Below are 22917 nucleotides of genomic sequence, written 5' to 3'. Positions count from 1 at the left end.
GGGAAATTTTTTGCCCTCATATTTTGAATTTCGGGGGTATTTTTGCCCAGAGCCTCCGTTAATTTCTGATGGAACACTAGAGAGATGGAGATGAGAGATGTAAAAGGCGATTAAGTGTCTCTCTTCACCATGCAGCTGGTACACAAAGCATTTTTGCCATTTCTCCCTTTCTTGTCAAATGTGCTGCATTATGACTAATAGTAGAGCAGCAAAATATTTGATTTGTTAATCTGAACCTTTTGGTTTAATAATTCTTAGCTGCACAGTGAAGTGAATAAAAGTGTGCAGGAATTTCCTGTGCTATGAACGTGGTGCTTGCAGGAATTATTAAAATTGTGTGCAATACCCGCAATCCCATGCCGAATTTCAGGCCCTGAACAAAGCCTTTTGAGATTCACAGAGCTATTGCACGTCTTCAAGTGGCTTTGAATAAAATGCACGAGTCATATGGACTACTTCAATGGTGCCTTTATGGTTCTTCTATGTCATTTTTGGAGCTTGACAATTTTGGCTGCGGGGTTTTAGATTTTTCTGATTAATTTGAATTAATTCGATTTTTTTAATCGAGATTTTGCATAAAAACATTGCAAATGCTGTAGTTAAATACATTGTAAATCCACCAAAAGCTGAATAAGGAAGAGTAAAAGAATTCACAGTGCTTGTCTTAATGCCACTCCCGATCTGATGAGCAGCACGTTTGTGGTACGCTCCAAATGAACGTGACAGGTTAACAACTCGGAGACTGTTATAAAAGACAGTGGTAATATTCCCAGTACGATTGTAGTGTGTGATTGTAGCTCAACTTCGTCCATCATGCATGTATACAACGGCTTAAGACCATAACTGGCCTTGGTGTGCACGTTGGTGAACGGTCTCCTTTCTTTTCATTTACCCATAAAAAAGCGTTAGTTACGTGACAGTATTGAGTGCTTCATTTCATGGAGAGGCTATATAGGGAGAATCAAACATCCACCGCTCCTTTTACTATGATGATTCAGATAGATCGCTAATTATTGCTTTGTTCTGTGAGTGTTTCAAGTGTACTGCATCTATAGCTAACATTTGGCAATGATCATTTTGAGAAACTCTGCGAGTTGAATTGTAATAAATTTAATATTGCTGCACTGCTCAGCGTGAACCGCTAGAGGGCGCATCTCTATCTGCAGGGGTTTATGAATATTCACACAAATTGTCTGATATACAATGAGTACTTTCTTGAAAAACTTGATAATTTATAGATATGGATTTCTAGATAACTTTCTAGATAGATTTGTATAAGATAAAATGAATACCTACACTGGCTAAAAAGTATGTTGCAGTTTTCTTATTTTTTAGATTATTTTTGAACATCAGGGTTTATTCGATTTTGATTTATTTTACATTTACACTATGCTGACAACTTCCCCCTCTGGTGCACTTATTTCTTGCACGCCTTTGTTTCCTATAATGAAAAGAACTTGGATTTCTCTAACCAGGTTGTCTTGCATTATAATAAAGAACATCCAGTTTGAATCATGTTGAGTACATTTACAAGCTGAAAAAACTGAATTGTGAATAGTCCATAAGTTTGATAAATATCAAGATTTTCTTTTTTTGCCATATCGCCCAGCCCTACTTGACAGGAATGAACATGACTAACACATGGTATTGGATTTGGATAAGGCTCGTCGGACCGCTATCCAATCCATCTAAAAATGTCAGTATCAGAGCCAATACTGATCCAGGTATCGGATCGGTGCATCCCTAACCTGCACACAGACAACACACACCTCAGAGCAACTGATGGTGTTTGCATATCTATAAGCAGATAGCTCATCCACCAGCTAAAATTTGTTGTATCCACTTCACATCTGCTGTTGCATCTCTGACAGTGATGGTATTTAAAATTTTAGCAAAACACAACACTTTTTTTTTTTTTTTTTCAGTTAACTATAACTTTTGATATGGATATCTTTCCTTAGAGTAAATTAGGAGCACTGGTCAAAGTAGAGACACTGTATGCAATGCTCCTGTTTAAATTGACAGAAGCTGAAGCAATAATAAAAAATAAAAAAATTTGATCTATTAGATTTATAGTTAGAATTTTATGATAATTTGAAAGCTGAGCCGTTTTATCAAAAACAACAGAAAACCCCAAACAGTCCAAAAATAAAGTTTGACCACATTTTATATTTTTCCAAAAACTGCCCATTGCAACTTACAAATCATTTTGATGGAGCATGTAGCAAATTAACTTCTCATTTTTATATGAAGTTACTGTTTACAAACAAATACTTGCCAGCGGCACTTCCAGGTTTTTTTGGCACCCCAGAACAGAAAGGCTTTTAATGTCCACTTTGTTCAAATTGAGTTGAAAATGCCCCAAAAGTGCTGTTTGTGGAGTTAAAACACCCACTTTCCAAAAGATTATCAGAGATCTGAGTTTCTTTAGATTTTCATCAGGATCGGGACAAACTAAGGATTTGACATACTGTACAAAATAATATAATATGATTCCTGGATCATGGCTCAAATAAGACCCAATTGACCCACTGCTGCTGGTAGATTTCAACTTTTCACAAAGGAATCGCACAAACTGAGATAGTAAACGACATATGAGGCCAAACATGATCAAACAATGATCTTATCCCACCATGTAAGATCTAACAGGACTTCGCATACAGTCTCCAATGCCACAGCATAAACTATTTGTGAAAAGTATGTGTGAATTCAAATAATGTAATATTCCTAAAGTATGTCTTTGCATTTATTTTGAATGCAAAAAGTAACTTTTTAATAGAAACCGGTTGATATTAAGTTTGAATAATGAGTGAGTCCATTATTTATTTTTTTTTATTTACTGTATGTGGACCAATAATTTATGCAGTAAAGGCACATATCATGTTAAATGGTAGTTTTCATTTGTATAGCCTATGTCACATTTTGCTGACTGAGTTTTAATGACTTAAGTGTATGTAAACTTCTGACTTCAACTGTATATTCACCAAAGCTGCTGCTCAGAAAAACCCGGAAGCGCGGTTGCCAGCTGTTTGACATCATGTTCACTTAATCTATAAAACCGTTGAATAAAAGCAATATAACACATACAATCGTGTTTTTGTAATAAGTATTACCATGGCTGTGATTACCCTAATGCAAGATGATATTCAGTACAACAACACTCTTGTTCAAGTGATTAATTATACTACCTAAAATTTAGGAATCACTCTATATGATTCAACACATGCTCAAAGGATTTGTGCTCATTACACATATTTTACCCAAGCAAACCATAGAAAAACATCTAAAAAGGCACTTTCCACTGAGGAAACAAAATTAAGGTCCTTGGTGAAAGCAGGTTTTTACTACTGAAACACCTAGCCCTGCTGGACCAGAGGCTGAAGAAGACCTAGAACATAAAAACACAAATTCGCACTTGAGACCCTGAGGGAGAGAAAAGAGGTTGAGTGCATCTCTCTCTTTTACCCAGGGACTGCCTCACATTATAAATCTGTTGGCTTTCCACAGCCCAGTGCACATGAATGGCTTCTCTCTCTCTCTGACACACACATACGCACCCACAAATGCAGACAGACACAGCTACACAAACACACTCACTACAGGAAGCCACACGATATGAACTCTAATCCACATCCTGCCTCTGCTTTAATTAAGGATCTGTGATGACACACAAATTGGCTAAAAGGACGATGTAACAATCCAACTGAATGCTTCTCAGCAGTCAGTACCTATATGAAGTCTCATTTATTTGAATTTTGTACTGAATGCTACTTACTTTTATACTATTAGGGGTGTAAATCACAAGTTTCATCACGATACAATCTTTTATCGATTCTCTTAGCCAGCAATCCTATGTTTGTTGATACTTCAAAGTCTGCCATGATGTGATTCCTATTCGATTCAGGGGACTGCGATCGATATTATGTGCCTATTTTACACAATCAATTACATTTCTTATCTCACAAATGCAAACAAAATATAATTTAAATCTATCTAAAGAAGACACTTGTTTTCATCTGTTTAAAAAAAAAAAAAAAAAAAAAAAAGCACTGGTAAATTAGAATCTCTATTTGGGTAGCTACACGTATTTGTGTATGTCTGACTTATGTGTGCCCAGCAGAACTGGTGGAAAGAGTTCACAGTGTGTGTGTGTGTGTGTGTGTGTGTGTGTGTGTGTGTGTGTGTGTGTGTGTGTCAACTGAATCACTGAGCCTCAACTCCCTGTGTCAGCAGCAATGAGCTGAGGTAAAAGACTGATGTTCCTGCATCACAAGAGAGTGAGAGAGAGAGAGATGACACACTGAAAGCACTGCCAGACGCTTGTGATCAGAGACTAGACAACTCTCTCTCTCTCCATTTCCCTCAGGAAACCTCATTATCAACATCTCCCTTTTGGCTGCACTCACAAACAATAATCTCACATCCACACACACACAAAAACTACAAACCAAACACACTCAAGCCAGCCGGAGTGCACCTCCTGCTATCCTATGGCTGGCCTGACCTACATCTTGTTATAGTCTTAAGTATGCTTAATCCCAGTAAGTCCTGAACACACCACTGCCACTCTTAATCGGGTGCTACCTGCTGGCCCTCAGCCCCTAGACAGGAGAAGCGATTAATAATTATTATTTAACGGAGCCTTTTTCTCTGTCTGTTTTGTTCTATTTCCGCACAATTACACATTATAAAATAGTCTGTTGTCTGCTGGGCAACATTCCAACAATCATGTAATTTTGCTCTCATCCAACATGTCATTAACTTTGATATTTCCCTGTGGAGTTAAAACACCAAAAACAGCTAAATTGTTCCAAATCACTCATTTCCTCTCAAATGGCTCCATCAGAGCTAGAAATCAAATCTGAGCGCTCAGAGCTACAATACTTGGCCTACTCCAGCATCCCAGCCGTCAAACAAAACAAGTGACAATTATATGCACACCAATACGCTGATAGCTACCAAAAATCAGCTTATTCAAGAAATCTCCATTTAGACTACATGACATTTGAAATAATCGAGTTACTCTCTGCTTTTGATGTTAAAACATAAATGGTTAGTCAATTACATACAACATGAAATCAGGGTAATGGGCAAAAATCTGTGTCGCTTATTAAGCATAATCAGTGTAAAATTGTGCATGTTAACGTGCTTATTTTCAGCAGCATTTCAGAAGGTCCAACAACCTCTTTTCTCACCTGTCTATTGATGTCCACTGGGAAATTGTGCCCATCCTCCATAATTTCCTCTTTTTCTTGTTGTTCATCCCCTAGTCCTGCATTTATCCAAGAGTGGTTGGAGCTCTCATCCTGAATAAGTGACTCCAACTGAGGCAACAACTCATCACCCAAAAGATCAGGAGCTTTACCCAGGTCCTCAAGTCTCTCCCCATGTTGCTCTCCAAGCAAGGCCTCCTCCAGAGCCTGAAACCCATTGCTGCTGTTTTCAATCTGGTTTGTGACTGAATGTACAGCCATATCACAGTTCCTCTGTTTTGCCACAGAGAATGAGTTTAGACTGTCTGAGAACACCTCAGAGGAGCCAAAGGGATTGTGGCTCAATTTGGAGCTCTGCATGCCATGGAAGTGGCACTGTTGTGCTGGACTGCCAGGTATTTCGACTTGTTGCCGTTTATGTTCCATTCCGGAAGCAGACAGAAATGGACAACTGGTATCCAAAAGGTTTGGGGAAGATGATGGGATAGCAGTTGAAGAGGTTGTCAAAGAGACCGGGGCAGAGGAGTAAGACCGAGTTGCATTTACTACAGGGGGAGGTTGACCAGGAAGAGAGTAATGAGCAGTGGGATAGGATGAGGCATGGCTGGCTGAGCCAGATGGGAAAGAGTGAGTTGCAGAGGAAGACTGCACAGGGAAGCCCAGGTCATTGTCCTGCAACCCTGGACCCACAGTAAAGCCTTGGACCTCTTGGGCCACCTGAAACCCACTGTGCTGCTGGGAGGACACAGGCATCACTGAAGCCTCAAGATAAGGTTTGGACTGTGAATGTCCACCCTGGGCAACCACAGGGTGGAAGGGACTACCATCCACAATGAGGGAGTTATGGTGGCCTTGCTGGGAATGATTTTGGGAGACGTTGCCCTGGTAGTAAAAGCCAGGATGATCCTGATAGTTCTTGCCAAGGTGGTGCAAACCTTGCTGGACTGTCTGTTGGTGCGGGAGGTGCTGCTGGTTTGAGATTGGAAGTTGTCTTTGTTGAAGATGTTGCTGACTGTATTGCTGATGCTGATGCTGAACTTGATGTTGCTGAAACTGTTGCTGCTGAAATTGTTTATGTTGATCTTGTTGGTGGTGTTTAATGTGCTGATTCAGTGTGTTATTCCCATTCTGATCGTGATTTCCCCACATGGGGCTGTTGTTAAGAAACAGTCCATTAGTTTGGGGCACTTGGTTCATAGAATGATCTTGAAACTGCTGCTGCTGTGACAGAAAGGCTCTTCCACCATTGTTACCTCTTTCTGGACCAGAAAAAGACTGTGACTTCATAGTGTCAAAATGCCCCACAGGTTGACTGTAGGGTATCCCATGCTGGATGGTAGAAGCCGGAGGTCTGGACCCTGCATCCACCAAAAGAGGCTCAAAGCCAGGGCCCAAGTTAAGTTCATCTTCCAAGGACACAGTCCCAGGGGTAAACCCTGGGTCATCTTGAACAAGGCTGTCAAGCCCTCCCCCAAATATATTAGGGTCATCAAAAAAGTCCATTATGGGGTCAGTCATAGTACGAGTTCAGTGCATGAAGTGTCTTCCCCCCTCAGTGGGCCCATACAACAGGACTACTGAATGTAACATGGAGATGATGAGCGTCAGAGTCTGCTGAACCACTGTGTGTCCATCACCAAGAAGGCTTTAGTCTAGAAAAAAAAAAAAAAACACAATTACACAACTTTAGATATGTACCAATTATGAGAATTGAAACCATCACAATAACATTCATGATTTTTCATTCAGTGAGTGCATTTTAAAAAGTTCCAACCCCAAAAAATGGACTCACTGATACCATATTAGTACCTTATTCAGCCCTCTACATAGCGAGTAAATCACTTGCATATGCAACCAAATTTCATGCTATGCGAATAAAACATGTCTGTTATTAGCTACTGGCGAGTAAATATTCAGATTTTACTTGACACACTTGAGTTATGTAGTGACGAAGAACTTGAGCACCACAATCCTTTTACTGAATAAGAAGCTGTCGATTAAGAAGCTGGATTGAGCCTCGTCTTTTACAGAGTGTTGTCTCGTGAGTGCACACCTGCGCACCCTGAAGGAAATTGACCTTATCTGGCTGCAGTAGGTCCAGATCTGTCGTGATCACATTATCACCATCGCTTTAGTTCAGCCGTGAAATAGCATTGACATTGCATTTAACAAAGTCAACTCTGACTTTGGTTAAACTTTTGCCTGGACTGTTTTCACAACATCTGTCACAAACTCTGTTTTACAGCATGGCTACAGACCAGTAACGCGCCTGTTGGACGTCTGTTAGAAGGTAAAAGTGTTGCAAAACTTAAGGGCTTGTAGATTTTCATTTGAGAACGTGTACAATAAATATTTGTACAAGCAAGACACATTATACAAGTAAAAGTTTCCTTTTGCTTCGTTCCGTGTATTCTGTATCCAAAGACGAGACCCAGGCACCCCATTTTCATTTCATGTCTCTTTTAAAATCCTTTGTTACATACAGTTGTTGATCAAAAAGAGTTTCTAAAGTTTCTAATCATACATTGCACGGATGAGGGGAAACAACCGTGCAACTTCTCTCTCATTAATGTGCACTGCACTCACTCAACCGTAAATGCTTGCTTGTAGAGCAGCCACTCTCTCAAAGGGATGGTACCAATTTAGCGCTTGTTATAATCAATGTAAATCGCACAAGTGCATATAAGCAAACATGTTATGTAGTAATGTAGTTAGTGTAATAAATGTATAAATACATAAATATTTAAAAGGCAAAATCATACATTGTGAATAGCCTATATATATATATATTTCTCTCTCTATTTCACACACACACACCGATCAGCCACAACATTAAAACCACCTGCATAATATTGTGCAGGTCCCGCTTGTGCCGCCAAAACAGCGTGAACTCGCCACAATTGTTCAAATCCAACAATCATCCATGTGATTATCTAATCAGCATATCGTGCGGCAGAGGTGCAGTGCATAAAATCATGCAGATACAGGTCAGGAGCTTCAGTTAATGTTCACATCAATCATCAGAATGGGGAAAAAATTTGATCTTAGTGATTTGGACCGTGGCATGATTGTTGGTACCAGATGCTGATCTTCTGGGATTTTCACGCACAACAGTTTCAATATTAGGCAGGTGGTTTTAATGTTGTGGCTGATCAGTGTATACACTACCGGTCAAAAGTTTTGAAAAACTTGACTGCAATGTTTCTCATGATCTTAAAAATCTTTTGATATGAGGGCATTTGCTTAAATGTTTGAAATTAGTTTTGTAGACAAAAATATAATTGTGCCACCATATTAATTTATTTCATTATAAAACTAAAATTTAATTTAAAAGAAAAAGTTTTTGAAATTGATGACTTGGACAAAATAATAAAGAAAAGCAGCCAATAAGTGCCCAACATAGATGGGAACTCCTTCAATACTGTTTAAAAAGCATCCCAGGATGATACCTCAAGAAGTTGGTTGAGAAAATGTCAAGAGTACATGTCTGCAAATTCTAGGCAAAGGGTGAGTACTTTGAAGATGCTAAAATATAACACAGTTTTGATTTATTTTGGATTTTGTTTAGTCACAACATAATTCCCATAGTTCCATTTATGTTGTTCGATAGTTCTGATGACTTTACTATTATTCTAAAATGTGAGAAAAAAAAAAAAATTAATAATAATAATTATAATAAAGAATGAGTAAGTGTTTCAAAACTTTTGACCGGTAGAGAGAGAGAGAGAGAGAGAGAATGTATATCTCAGCGTTTTTCCTGCATAGAGAATTATGAGGCGGCCGCCTCCGTCAAATTTCGTGCCGCCTCCAACTGTAGATGAAACTCAGGCAGGTAGTTACGTGCACAGATAGAGACCCCAAGTGGTGCTGTGAAATTAAACCACTATAAAAATAATCTCCATAGAGCCAGCAGAAATAAGGCAATAGCCCTCACTTAAGCTTAACAACAAGCAAGCTAATCAGGCATTGGCTCAAAATAGCATTACATAGTTTACATATTGATAGCATAACAGTCAATCCTCTGTGGTCACCGGAGGCGCCGGCGCGATCACCTGACTTTTTCCCTGATAACAGCAGAAAGAAATACTCCGTCATTTTTGGTCATACAGATAAGAGCAAGACATCATTCTATACATACACTTTTAATTGTGTACACCAGAGCATGTGAGCGGAGCGGTGATCTTTTCACCTGAGCGAGAGTGCCTTTTTGAAGATTCCGCTCCGCTCGCTCAGGCCGCTCGTTCAACCCAGAATGTGCTTCGTGATATGCTGGTTTGGGAATCTGCGAAAGGAACAATAGGCCTGAGGTTATGGAGCTCTAACATTGTTTTAGTAAATTTGCAAACCTTATAGCCTAAATTAATTTATTCTTTGTATTTATGTTAAGAATGAGGATATCAAAAGGGAGAGTGGAGAGACCGTGAGAATTAGCAAATATTCCTTTTGGAGTCATATGTGTCACATTGCCAGAGAGCACGAGGATGTGCTACGTGAACATGGTAGTGCAGCAAAAGGTGAGCTAGTAAGCCACACTACTATTCGATAATAAATTAATAGATAAGTAAGGTATCTTGTTGTTTTACAATCATGTCAGTGCAGCTCCGGTTCTGCAGGGTTGCAAACATTTGAGCACCCTCAATTGAATTTGTAAGCTTAATAACACTGTATATTGGCAAAGCATATTGAATCCTGGCGAACACACACACAAAAAATCCCTGCATCAAAACTAATAAACATGTATGATCTTGCAGATCAGTGTGTCCTAATTTGCAGGTGGAGCATTCTGCTTTTATGCCTCTATTGTACAATTGATCATTTGATTAGTAAAGATTTACTCGCATAGAGAATTTCATAGCGGAATTCTCTCACTTAATCGACCGCCTGTTGCTTTCGATTTCTGCTTCGGGATAAAGTGGCTCATAACTGCTGGTCAGTTTCCCAAAGCCAAATCAACACCTTAACAATAAATGAAACCTATAAATGATTGTACAATAGGAAAAAAAAACTTTTCTTAAACAAAGGTAGTGTAATTTGTGAATTAAATAATTTTTATTTGTTTTAGGATCATTAAACATGATTTCATCTAATATATATTCGACAAAATCTCACTTTATGCAGGACAAATATTTTTTATTGTTAAATCCATGGTTAAACCTTGCTGTACATATAAAGAGCGCATGCACAAGACATGATCGTTTGACGCATATGATGCTTAATATACTTAATATATTACTTAATAATGCTTTAAAAAATATTAAGGAAAAACAAAGGGGGCACACGGTATCTACTAATATAATAATTATTATATAAATAACCACAGTCCTTTAGATTGCATATGATTCGTATATATAAAATTGTAGAGAATATTAATAAAACAACACTGAAAAAGAGAAAAACATTCACTGCTGTTTTCTGGATAACTTAATACACCCTTTAAACTGAACACAAATTTAGGATGAGAAATTGCTCATTTTAATTTACAGACCCAATGTCTGATAGCATTAAATCAGAAACCTATTAATGTATCAAATCTACAGTATAATCATTATGTGGAGACAACTGAAAACCAATTATGAATTTCACTTTTACCTGCAATATTTTTCCTGGTACCAGTCCATGTTTTCATTATTTAAACGATTCGAACAAACTTTAAAGTTGAAAAGATTGTGTTTTTCTGGGTCAGTTGCGTCTCTCAAGTCCAGTTTAAACTCAAAAGCACAAATTTGCGTGTATGCGAGTTTCCGTGCCAACACACGTTTTATCACTTGTAGAGGCGTGTATGATGACTTGTTTAAAGTAAATAAATGTAATTTAGAACTGAATAATGTAGAGGCATTATTTGAAGACGTTCAATGACATATGTGCTAACAGAAAAATATTTGGCTGATTACAAATGATAAGGAAGTTCTGGTAGACCCGATTATCTAACAGCAGCTGTAAACCAGTCCAAAATAAACAACGAGATTTTATATACAAAAACACAATACAATCACATCATTTTAGATGTGTACATTACTAATCATTTGATAATTTAATAAATGTCAGCCTATAGTCTATATTTCACCCAGAGGGGCTCCTCAGCCCATGTGAGCGCGAGCGGTACTTGAGCGGAGCGTCACACCGCTCCACTTCGCTCACATGCTCTGGTGTACACTCACAATAACAGCAAAACTTTGTGGTTTTGTAAAATAAAGAAATCAAACAGGATGCGTTTTCTGCCGTCTCGATCTCCGTGAACTTCTGTCAGAAGCATGTCACGAAAACGAACCTAAACTCAGCGTATACTTGCCTCGCAGACATGAGAAATATGTCTATAGAAAGCTTGGATTGTCTACTTTTAAATGAACCAATTTAAATCGAAAACAAATATTCTCTGATTGTGTAAGCCGTATGGAACCAACGAGGTACAGTCTTTCCCGTTTGAGCTCATTATCGTTTTTTTGGAAGACACTCTGTGAATTTACCTCAGAAGAAGAACGTGATACGATACGGCCTTTCTAACACAAATAGTGTCTCACAAAAGTTTATTTTGTGAGCGAAAACTGGAGTCTACAAAATCTATTATGTGTTTCATGGCCTTGTTTCAGTGACTTAATTACTAACCACGCATAATCTTGATTTTCTCAAAAATGCAAGCGTACATCTCATTTGGAGGCTCTTATGTTACAACATTGCTGAGAAAGTGATGCAGTTTATTTATTCATTTTGTTAATTATTCATGCTTGACATGATGACTACAATCATGTCAACTGTATCTGGGCAAAATGTTGTATTGTTATCTCAAAGCAAGTTATGGCATTTGGAATCAAGGTAGCCTTTTTTATCAAAAGTCCAAAAAACTCTCCAAACAAGGTGATCTGAGGGTTTTACTGAAACTAAGAACTATTTACATTTGTAAATGCCACAATAAACCAGAAACATAATTACATAGAGTAAGTAACAAGTAATAAGATCCAGCACTGTTTCAGTTGTGCGCATGGTAAATAAAGACCTGTCAATCTAAGCGATCAGTCCAATCCAAGCTGTAAAACAGTGGCCAACTGGTCTCTACACATCGTCCCTTCCCACCATACCACCCACATACCTGAGATCAGAGATGATCTTATTATCGGTTTAAGAGGTTAATCAAGTTTGCTGTTTGTTAAAAATAAATGAACACATTAGCTGTTATGTTGTATTTAATTAATTTAATGTTGAACAGGTTAGCTTTTTTAATTAAATATGCTATAAGTTGATAATTGTCATTTTCTCCAATCATCTAATTATTAGTACACCAAATATATGTTGCTTGTAAGTGTTTGCTTCAGCCAGTGAAGGCATAAAACAAGTGTATGTGTGCACATGATCAGGATGGTACCACCTCCGCCTCATTTTGAGCCAGGAAAAACCCTGTGTATGTGTATGTATATGTATTATATATATACATTATATTTGATGACCCCTTCTCTGTTTTCTTATTAATATTTGCTGTTATTAAATGGCATATCTGACATTGGCCATCCTGCTCTCAAGATATCGTTATCAGTCACTGAAAAACTCATATCGGTCGACCGGTAGTTACATCAATCCATTCAAGGAGACAGTGCCAAATTTATGCACATCTAACATGTTCATCTCCTTGAGAAAGTCTCTTTCAGGAATAAACTCTTTCAGAACTCTCTGAGGCCTGAGAGAGGTGAAAGGGGAAGGAATGTCTGGGGAACATTTGGCACCATTAGTGAAGCTCAGAGACATTACAACAGGCACAGCAGCTGAAGAGCTTTCAGCATAAGACAAAAACCAGGTGTTTCAAACTCCCCTCAGACTTCCCTCAGCTATGGATGAGAGAGGAGAGGAGAAAAAGAGAGTGAGTGAGAACTGCATATAATTTTTTGTCAAAACCTGGTTAGGAGAGCTGGGCAGGAATGACTGCATAACATGAGCTGTGTGGGATGTACAGAGAGCTCATTTCATTTCACGCATGCATGCACGCACATGCAGACAACCGGACAGAGAGGGTGAGAGAGAAGCATGCTGTCCTGACCGTAGACCACAGGCTGTAATCGAGGTCAGTCACGACCTGATGACTCATAACACACACACAGATAAAATATAAATAAAATAAACGGCAAGGCAAAGAAATCTAAACATGGTCCGTTACAACAATAGCAGTCAGTGGTTTCAGTCATTTTCTCTCTCTACCATTAAACACAATAATTAGGCCAATAAGTCAACATTATGTATATATTATATTTGATGACACCTTCTTGGTTTTCTTAATATCTTTTTTTTAAGTTTTCAGTTGCATTACGCTTACATGTTGTCAAAAGTCTGGCGATGTATTGATTTCTGGCCGATACCGATATTAACAAAAACCCAGGGCCAATTGATGCCCTATGCAGAACTCCGAGATTGTCTGACATAGTAAGGGGCATTGTGCGAAAGCACGGTGAGAAAGTTCATGTGCGAGGCTATCGACTGTGTTCCACGACTGCTATCGGGTCCTTGAATAATGTATAACAGTAATGTATAATGTGGAGTTTCTGGTGCCCCCCTAGGGAGTTGGTGCCCTACGCAGACTGCGTAATATGCGTATAGGGAGCGGCAGTACTGCAAAAACCTATAGGCCAATAGAGAAACCAATATTTTGCCACTTACTAAATTTTGCTAGGATATTATGATTTAAAAATGTACCAAGAGGTACAAAAGCTAATTTATAGTTTTAACACTAAATTTCCATTGAACATAGTTTAGATCTATTGAATATATGGCAGATTTAATAAGAGAAAATGTATATTTTCTGCCATCGGCTTATGGGTCATAAGCATGAAAATGCCATATGAAAAACGTATGGCTCATTTATAATTAATTGTCAATTAATTGTACCGTATACAATTTATATACATATAAATAAACAAAGAGGTTGTTTCCTGTTTGTAACAGAAATACTAAGCAAAATAAATAAAATCCAGGAAATGGAAAGCATGTCAAAAACATGCATAAAATATATTTGTAATGCACTCTCTTATGTAAAATGTGAGTTCTATTTTTTAGAACTGCAAAAATGTTTTAGCAGTGCAAAATAACCTCCTTTTCACATCAATCGTCATGGTATCATATTTAGTAATTGGCCTATACATATCAGCAGATACACTGGTGCATCCCTAATAACAACAAATGTATGAGTCTCCCTACCTCTAAAATAAACTGATAAACAATTACCACACAACAAAGTGTAGTGTACATTGTGTCCTTTGGGTGGTAACATTCAAACAAGAAAAAAAAAAAAAAGCTCAAAACAAGAGTCTTGTATCTTGAATTAGCAGCAAACTCCAAGCTCTTTGTTGGGATTTTAAATCATACATCTTTCACCGTCAGCACTCAAAATTACAGGGTACCTCCCTTTTTATGACTGGGACTTCAGCGAAGCAAAACAACAAAAGTTTTTCAAGAAGGGCACCTGTCTCAAACCAGGAAGCATTTAGGAAAGTATATTGTAATCAAGTCTTATTGTCAAGTCACATAATCTATGGATGAAACTGACATGATATTTATGATCACTCAGGCTATAAGTGAGGCTAAACTTGTGCCTTATGTACTGTGGTTTCAATTATTGCTACATTTCAAAGACTCTCTAAGCCATTGCAGTGGCAATGGCTTATCTGTGGTTCTTATGAAACATTATGGCACTGAGACAACATCCCAAAACAAACAGATTTGTGTGAACGGCCATGTCAATACCAACCTTCCAGGTCCAGATACCAGTATATCTCTGTATCTTTGGCTCAAGGCACTACGCTGATTTATATCAAATGGCTTCCTAGGCTGCAAGTATCAAGCCAGACTTTTTTTTCTCATGAGAACAGTTCCCACCTCCACAGGCCAGAGGTGTTCTCCAGCAACTGCATCAGCCTACAGCCGAAAGACAGACTGATAAGAGCCCTAGAGTCTCAGACCATTAGCGGTGCAGGCATTATCTGTACAAGCAAAAACATTCCTACTACTGAAAAGTACTGCAACCCTCCCCCCAACACATACACAATGAAAATAGAGTGTCTGATTTTTGTAAACTAGCTATTTCTTATACCTTACACATCCATGTCTTTAACAGATATTAAAGGGATATTAAAAACTCTGTCATCATTTAATCACCCTTATGTTGTTTCAGACTCATATGATTTACTTTGTTCTATGGAACCCAAATAGGCGATTTTAGACAGAATGACCCCCTTACTTTCATTGTCTGGAAAAAAGTAACATGGTAGTAACATACATGTGCCAAATGGCTTTTGAAAAACATGACAGTAAGTAAATGTTGACAAATGTCTTATTTGGGTGAGTTACCCATTCAAACAAGTGTCCTTTTAAATCTACATTTCACCACTATGCCTAACATCTCTAGTTCAGGAAAAGTCACTAATTAATTAACTGATTCAATGTGTTTCAAAAAACTAATTCACTAGCTTAATAAAATAATACACGTCATAATAAAAGCATGCTTCAAAATATAAGCTAGAGCCCTGAAATTGCAGAAATTGTGACAGAAATATATTACAAATGTATGATTCACTGTAATAATAATAAATAATAATAATAATGAAGCAATATATCACAAGCATGACTGCTGTTGAATAAAAATTTGGGGTAAAATGCAATGACATGTTGAACAGTCCTATTTTCACTTGTAAAATGTTTTTAGAATGAACTGATAAGACACCATTTTGATGATGAAATTATATTAAACTAAAACATTGAATTCTGGAAAATAATAATAATAATAATAATAATAATAATAAAAAGTAAAACATGATTTGGTAAAAAATAAACCAGATTTCAGTAGGGCACTACTTAAAAACACTTAAGCAATGCATTGTTGATTGAGAAACACTGAAGGCAACATGCATTTCTTTTAATTTATTATTTACAAAGAAAAGTAACTTTTTAAATAGGCTAAACAGAAGTGTTCAATAGAATGTTGTCATATTAGCATATATATACGGTTTACCGAAATTGGTATCGAGAACCGTGAAATTTCACTGGTGTCGGTACAGACTACTGACATTTTGGTACCGTGACAACACTAGCACCAACAAGCATGCCACGGTCCAAATCACTGAGATCACATTTTTTCCCCATTCTGATGGTTGATGTAAACATGAACTGAAGCTCCTGACCCATATCTGCATGTGGGTTGGTGCTGTTTTGGCGGCACGAGGGGGACCTACACAATATTAGGCAGGTGGTTTTAATGTTTTGGCTGATCGGTGTATGTTGGATTGTGACTCATCTAAAGAGCAGGTAGAGGTTGCCTTCTACCAGAGACCCGAGACCAGTTTCTGTGCTGTATTTGATTATGGTCTGGGGGTTTTTCTGGGTGTCTGAAGCTGATCCTGGACCACTGCAATTAAGTAGCCTCTTTTTTTAGTGATTCATTTTCCCACAGCATAGGCAAGCTTTAATCAACACAACAGGTGGCGAGTGAAGTTTCAATGACATCCACAGCAAAAGTGGAACCACAGAAGGAAGATTCTGTTTTCTTGTCTCTCTTTTTCAACACTTTCATTGCACCAAGGAAATTGTTCTCTTTTTTTTGGAAATTAAAACAATAGTTACCATGAAAATTCTGTCATTTACTCACCCTCATGTTGTCGCAAAGCTGTATGACTCTCTTTCTTCTGTAGAACACAAAAGAAGGTGTTAGGCAATATGTTAGTCTCACCATTCACATTTAGTGAATGTGTTTCCATAAAATGGCTGTCATTCTGCCCAACATCTCCTTATGTGTTCCACTAAAAAAGAAGAAAAAACAAAAAAGAAAAGAAGTATTTTGGAAGAACATGAGAGTGAGTAAAAGATAACAAAAGTTTTCAGAAACAACCCATGCTCTCAACAATCAACCTTCAGTTTGATCTTTCAGAATGAGAACATGGCTACCCTTGGACTAAACATGACTAAACATGTTTTCATCCTGGATAATCCTCAATCTGCATTTAAACTAACTCACACTGCCAATTCCATTATTGAAGCCGTGAGCTATAATATCAGTACTCAATGTCCACAGTCAATCAGGTCTTGCACAAGAAATTGAAAATGAGTGCAGTCTAGGTTTGACAAACCTTTCTCTATTCTTAGCATACTTTAAACATTAAGGTGGATCAGCGTAATCTTTAATAATAGTGGACAAATAATGAACCTACTTCAATTGTGGAATGACAAAAGCCACTTCTTAAAAATAGAAACAACTGCTTACCAGCGCATGACATGGCACAGGACATTTAACCATAACCCCTACTTTTAGTGTAGAAAGATTTTAAGTTCTGTACTAAGGCAGTTCTTAGTTGACGTACAAAACATTAATATAATGCTGGCTAAATATGTTTTCTTTTTTTTTCTTTTTTTAATCTATAAATGGAAAAGTGTTTCCATTATCTGCTATCTCATCGTGACTCAAAGCAGATGATATTCTTGCAAAGGAAAATGTATGTGGGCTCACATTATCCTATCTCTGCTGGAGCCAAGTGAGAGTCTTTTCCATTGACTCACCACTGAATGTCATTTTGCTTCCCATAATGCAAATTCTGTCAGTTCATATAGCCCATCAGCACTTTAGACTGAGTTTGGTGATGGTACTAAGGATGGGCATTTTAGTCATTTTGTCTACTCGAGTGCTCGAGGGGCGATTATGTTCATAACTGTATATATAATAACATGTCTAACAAACGTCTATGGCTGCTGCATTGTGCCTTGTTGTTCCAGTGTATCATCTATTCATTATTGTAGGCTGTTATAAAATGTTACAAAATGTACAAAAGATTCAAAATATAATGCATCATATTTTATCATTATGTGAAGATTCGCTGTCCAACTCTGAAAGAATGTGCCCAACGGACATCTGTCTGTTCTTCCTTCAGGTTACTGTAGTAACCTTAGTAAGCATGCACCAGTTTTTTTAGTGACTGTCTGAACCATCTATTTTCAAATAACAGGAGACACCATAACCATTGCGTTTTTAATATGCGTGTTAAATTGAAGTTCAGTTTGGAGACGCTGCATTGTGTTCCATTTAACTGCGCTCTGTCTAGCTGTTTCAAACACTCGCCTGCTGTATATGCGTTGCTTCAGCACGTCGAGTCCACTGCCACACACGCCTGGTGCGTGTGTCCCCAAATGTTTGCTCTTGTAAGGGGAAGCCGCAATGCTCTGTATTGTTGTTGCTGTGATTCATGAAGAATTCCATTCAACTCGGAGAGTCTGAATTTCCACCTTTCAATTGGGGAAAGTGCAACGGAATGACACTTTATATTGGACATCTAACTTGGAAACTCGTGCAGAAATCTTCAACTCCCATTTCGTCGAGATGCAGGTGCGTGTTACTTCACGCAGGGCAGGGAGGTTTATGGTCAGTGACAAACATTTACTTTTATTAAATAATATCCATTAATGAGTTAAAGTTCTTACATGAAATGACAATAAAACGTGTTTAGCAAATGTTTTGCAGAGACAGGTGTTCAAAATACGGTTAATTACACTCTCTTTTGATTAATGTAACGATAGCATTTTAGTGTTGTATCAGTTTGGTTGCCATGAGACGTTTCTGACAATGTACCCCTCAAAACCACAACGTAATCAATATCAAAATTAAAAGTTAGTTGTAAGGTAATTGTCATTGGATTTCGAATTAAGTGAAAAGTCACATCATGCGATCACTATCGATCATCGTTTTCATGATCGATCATTGCTGCCATTTCCGAGTACCCGAGCCCATCCCTAGATGGTACAGGTGTTTTTTGTTTTGTTTTTGGAGTCGAAGTGCATCTCCAAATTCAAACACTTCCTGCTCACAGCAGTTGAATCTGACTGACTCTTTGTTCACCATGCATTCCCACCTAGTATTGCCATATTTTACCAAACAACATTCAGTGCTATTCACTGTAACTCAGCACTGAATATGTCAGAATCCCTCTAGTTAATCTGGATAAATTGGAGGAGGTTAAATCCAAACAACAATTTCACCAATGCCTGCATCTTCCCTGGCCAGATTTCACAAAATCAGTCCACCTGTTAGGTCAGACTAGACAAGTCTCTGATTAGTGACTATGGGTTTGTTTGTTTGATTGTTTGTTTGCTTTTAATGCCATGCCTGATTCTATGGATGTTTTCATGGCAAAATCAACTAAAAACTTATATAAGTTGTTTCAGACATATTTTTTTAGAGACTATGACCATTACTAAAATGCATAAACATATTGACATATTGAGCATTTTCTGAGTTTAAACTAATAACATTTCATTTATAAATAGTGATAATTTATTCTTGAAGAGGACCTGTTGGATTTGTTAGGATGGAGAGCAGATACTGGAGTTCTTGATCAATATGTTGGCAGCCTATTTATATAAACTGATGGGTCAAAAACAAACATAGTTGGAGAGCAAAATATTTATTTTAAAATATATTTTCTTTATTTACTTTTTTTTTTCACCCATGTGAAAACTAACTGCCCCCTCAAACTTAATAGCTGGTTGTGCCACCTTTGGCAGCAACAACTGCAACCAAATGCATCAGATAACTGGAGATCAGTCTTTCACAACGTTGTGGTGGAATTTTGGCCCTGCTTTAGTTCAGCCACATTGGAGGATTTTTGAGCATGAACTGCCCGTTTAAGGTCCTGCCACAGCATCTCAATCGGGTTCAAGTCAGGACTTTGACTAGGCCACTCCAAAACTTTAAATTTTGCTTCTTTTAAGCCATTCAGAGGTGGACTTACTCCTATGCTTTGGATCATTGTCTTGCTGCATAATCCAGTTGTGCTTGAGCTTTAACTCATGGACTGATGACCGGAAGTTCTCCTTTAGGATTTTCTGGTAGAGAACAGAATTCATGTTCCCTCAATTATTGCAAGTCACCCTGGCCCTGAAGCAGCAAAGCATCGCCACACCATCATTAATGTTCTTCTGGGTTAGCAGTGGTTTTCGCCTCGCCACTCTTCCATGGATGGCATTTTTGGCCAGTGTCTTCGTAATAGTGGAGTCATGAACAGTGACATTTATTGATGCGAGAGAGTCCTGCAGTTCTTTGGATGCTGTCCTTGGCTTTTTTGTGGCTTCCTAGATGAGTCGTCGCTGTGCTCTTGGAGAAAATTTTGGAAAGTTGGCCACTTCTGGGAAGGTTCACTACTGTGCCAGGTTTTCTCCATTTGGAGATAATGTCTCTCACTGTGGATCTTTGGAGTCCCAGAGCCTTTGAAATAGCTTTGTAACCCTTCCCAGACTGATGTATTTCAATCACCTTTTTCCTCATCATTTCTGGAATTTCTTTCGACCTTGGCATAGTGTGCTACTGATTGAGACCGTTTAGCAAACTTCATGCTGCTGAAAAAGTTCTATTTAGGTGTTGATTTGATTGAACAGGGCTGGCAGTAATCAGGCCTGGGTGTGTCTAGTCCAGCTGAACCCCATTATGAATGCAATTTCATAGATTTGGGGATTTAGTAACTAACGGGACAAAATACTTTTTTTTTTTTTTACTTTTTTTTTTTTTACACAGGCCCAGTTGGTATTGGATAACTTTTTTGCTTCAGTAAATAACATTATCATTTAAAAACTGTATTTTGTGCTTACTCAGGTTGCCTTTGTTTTATGTTAGATTTTGTTTGAATTTTTGAAACAATTTAGTACAAGATATACACAAGAACAGAAGAAATCAGGATGGGGGAAATACTTTTTCACAGCACTGTATCATATCTCTTCTGAAGACATGGATTAAACCACTGGAGTCATATGGATTACTTTTATGCTGCCATTATGTGCTTTTTGGAGCTTCAAAACTTTGGTCACCATTTCCTTGCATTGTATTGTATGGACCAACAGAGCTGAAATATTCTTCTAAAAAAATCTTAATGTGTGTTCTGCAGAAGAAATTAAGTCACACACATCTGAGGTGGCATGAGGATAAGTAAATGATGTGATGATTTTCGGGACAACTATCCTTTTAATATTCACCAAAAAAAAAAAAAGGACCAAAAAGCACCATGGTACTAAATTTTTGGACATGCGCCATATGGCAATACCATGGTATTCTTTGGAGTACCAAATGCCATGGTACACATCACACATACTGTATGGTAATCAATCACCATGATATTTATCAATGGTGTTTCATCTGATTCCATCACTGTATCATGGTACCATCAAAGTGCTTTTTGTAAGGGTCAGACACCTCAGCATATCACCTGTATGAGTCTTCCAATGGCACTGTGAAACAAATTCTGGGTAGTAAGTGTTATTTCCTAATTGCTTATGCCTCAAAAGTATAGAAAATGGCTATTATTCCCCACAAACTTTGCTTTTGTGACCTGGACAGTGATATTTTGAAATGTACCTATTTCCAATGAGAAAACGGGCGACTTTGTGTCTTTTCGTTCACATAAAGTCAGAAAAAAATAAATAAATAAATATGAATACAAATTAACATGTATTTACACTAAAGTAATACAAAAATGACTACAAAAGATTTAGAAGGGAGTAGTTTTGAGATTTACGTTATACTGTAAATCACTTTCACGAATCAGCCCCCAAATGTAGTCTCACATCATGTTCTCGTTATACTGTCCTTCGTAGCGGCGTTCAAAGTCCAGTATATCCTGATGGAAGCGCTCGCCTTGCTCCTCCGAGTACGCTCCCATGTTCTTCTTGAATTTATCAAGATGAGCATCAAGGATATGGACTTTGAGGGATTTCAGAGGTGGAGCCGAGGAGAGAAACCCATACTACCCCAAACAAAAAGACCTCAACAACTTGATTAGAGATCTTGGTCTCACCAAGTCCAATGCCAAGCTTTTGACATCTAGGCTCAAGCAGTGGAACTTGTTGGATGAAAGTGTGCAAGTCGCAGATCAGAGGAAGCGTCACTTTCTTTTTCCAGCTTCTTCACCCGTCAAAATGGGCTCTGCTTCTGCCACAATGTGACCAGTCTGTTCGAGGCAATCGGAATCGCCTGTAACCAGAATGAGTGGGGCCTCTTCACTGACAGCTCATCCAGGAGCCTCAAAGCCATGCTGCTCCATAATGGTAACAAGTACCCGTCTCTTCTCCTGGCTCACTCGGTGCACCTCAAAGAGTATTACAACAGCATCAAGACCTTGCTTGAAGTATGATGAGTATGGTTGGGAGGTCACAGGAGACTTCAAAATGGTGGCATTCCTGATGGGTCTCCAAGGCAGTTTTACCAAGTTTCCCTGCTATATTTGCCTTTGGGACATCAGGGACACCAAGGCGCACTACCACAGGTGGGATTGGCCACAGCGGACCGAGTTCTCTGTGGGCAGGAACAACATCAAGTGGGAGCCACTGGTGGACCCCAGGAAGGTGCTGATGCCACCACTGCACATCAAATTGGGCCTTATGAAACAATTTGTCAGAACTCTAGATAAGGAGTTGGCAGCCTTCAAGTACCTTCAAGACTTCTTCCCTAAGCTCTCTGAGGTAAAGGTCAAAGCCGGTGTCTTCATCGGACCACAGATTAAGAAGATCCTGCAGTGCAATGATTTCCCCAAGAAGCTCACTAGTAAGGAGAAAGCAGCTTGGAACAGCATTGTCGCAGTGGTTCAGGATTTCCTGGGCAATCACAAGGACGAAAACTATGTGGAGCTGGTTGAGACTCTGGTGAAGAACTACGGCACAATGGGCTGTAGGATGTCCCTCAAAGTCCATATCCTTGATGCTCATC

General features: G+C 38.3%; 1 protein-coding gene across 5 annotated transcripts in view; it reads right to left on the bottom strand.

The window, feature by feature from the left end:
• Positions 1-22917, bottom strand: part of LOC127444027 (chromodomain-helicase-DNA-binding protein 9-like) — a 111416-nt gene that overhangs the window by 87296 nt on the left and 1203 nt on the right. For all 5 annotated transcript variants that reach the window (XM_051703184.1, XM_051703162.1, XM_051703192.1 and 2 more), the window contains exon 2: positions 5196-6865. In XM_051703184.1, coding sequence (XP_051559144.1) covers positions 5196-6731 — 1536 coding nt within the window. In that variant the 5' untranslated portion in view covers positions 6732-6865. The remainder of the gene's footprint in view (positions 1-5195; positions 6866-22917) is intronic.

Source organism: Myxocyprinus asiaticus, chromosome 1 (assembly GCF_019703515.2).
Source record: "Myxocyprinus asiaticus isolate MX2 ecotype Aquarium Trade chromosome 1, UBuf_Myxa_2, whole genome shotgun sequence".
NCBI lineage: Eukaryota > Metazoa > Chordata > Actinopteri > Cypriniformes > Catostomidae > Myxocyprinus > Myxocyprinus asiaticus.
Note: the sequence above shows the minus strand (reverse complement) of the source record. Positions and strands in the feature narration are given on the sequence as shown.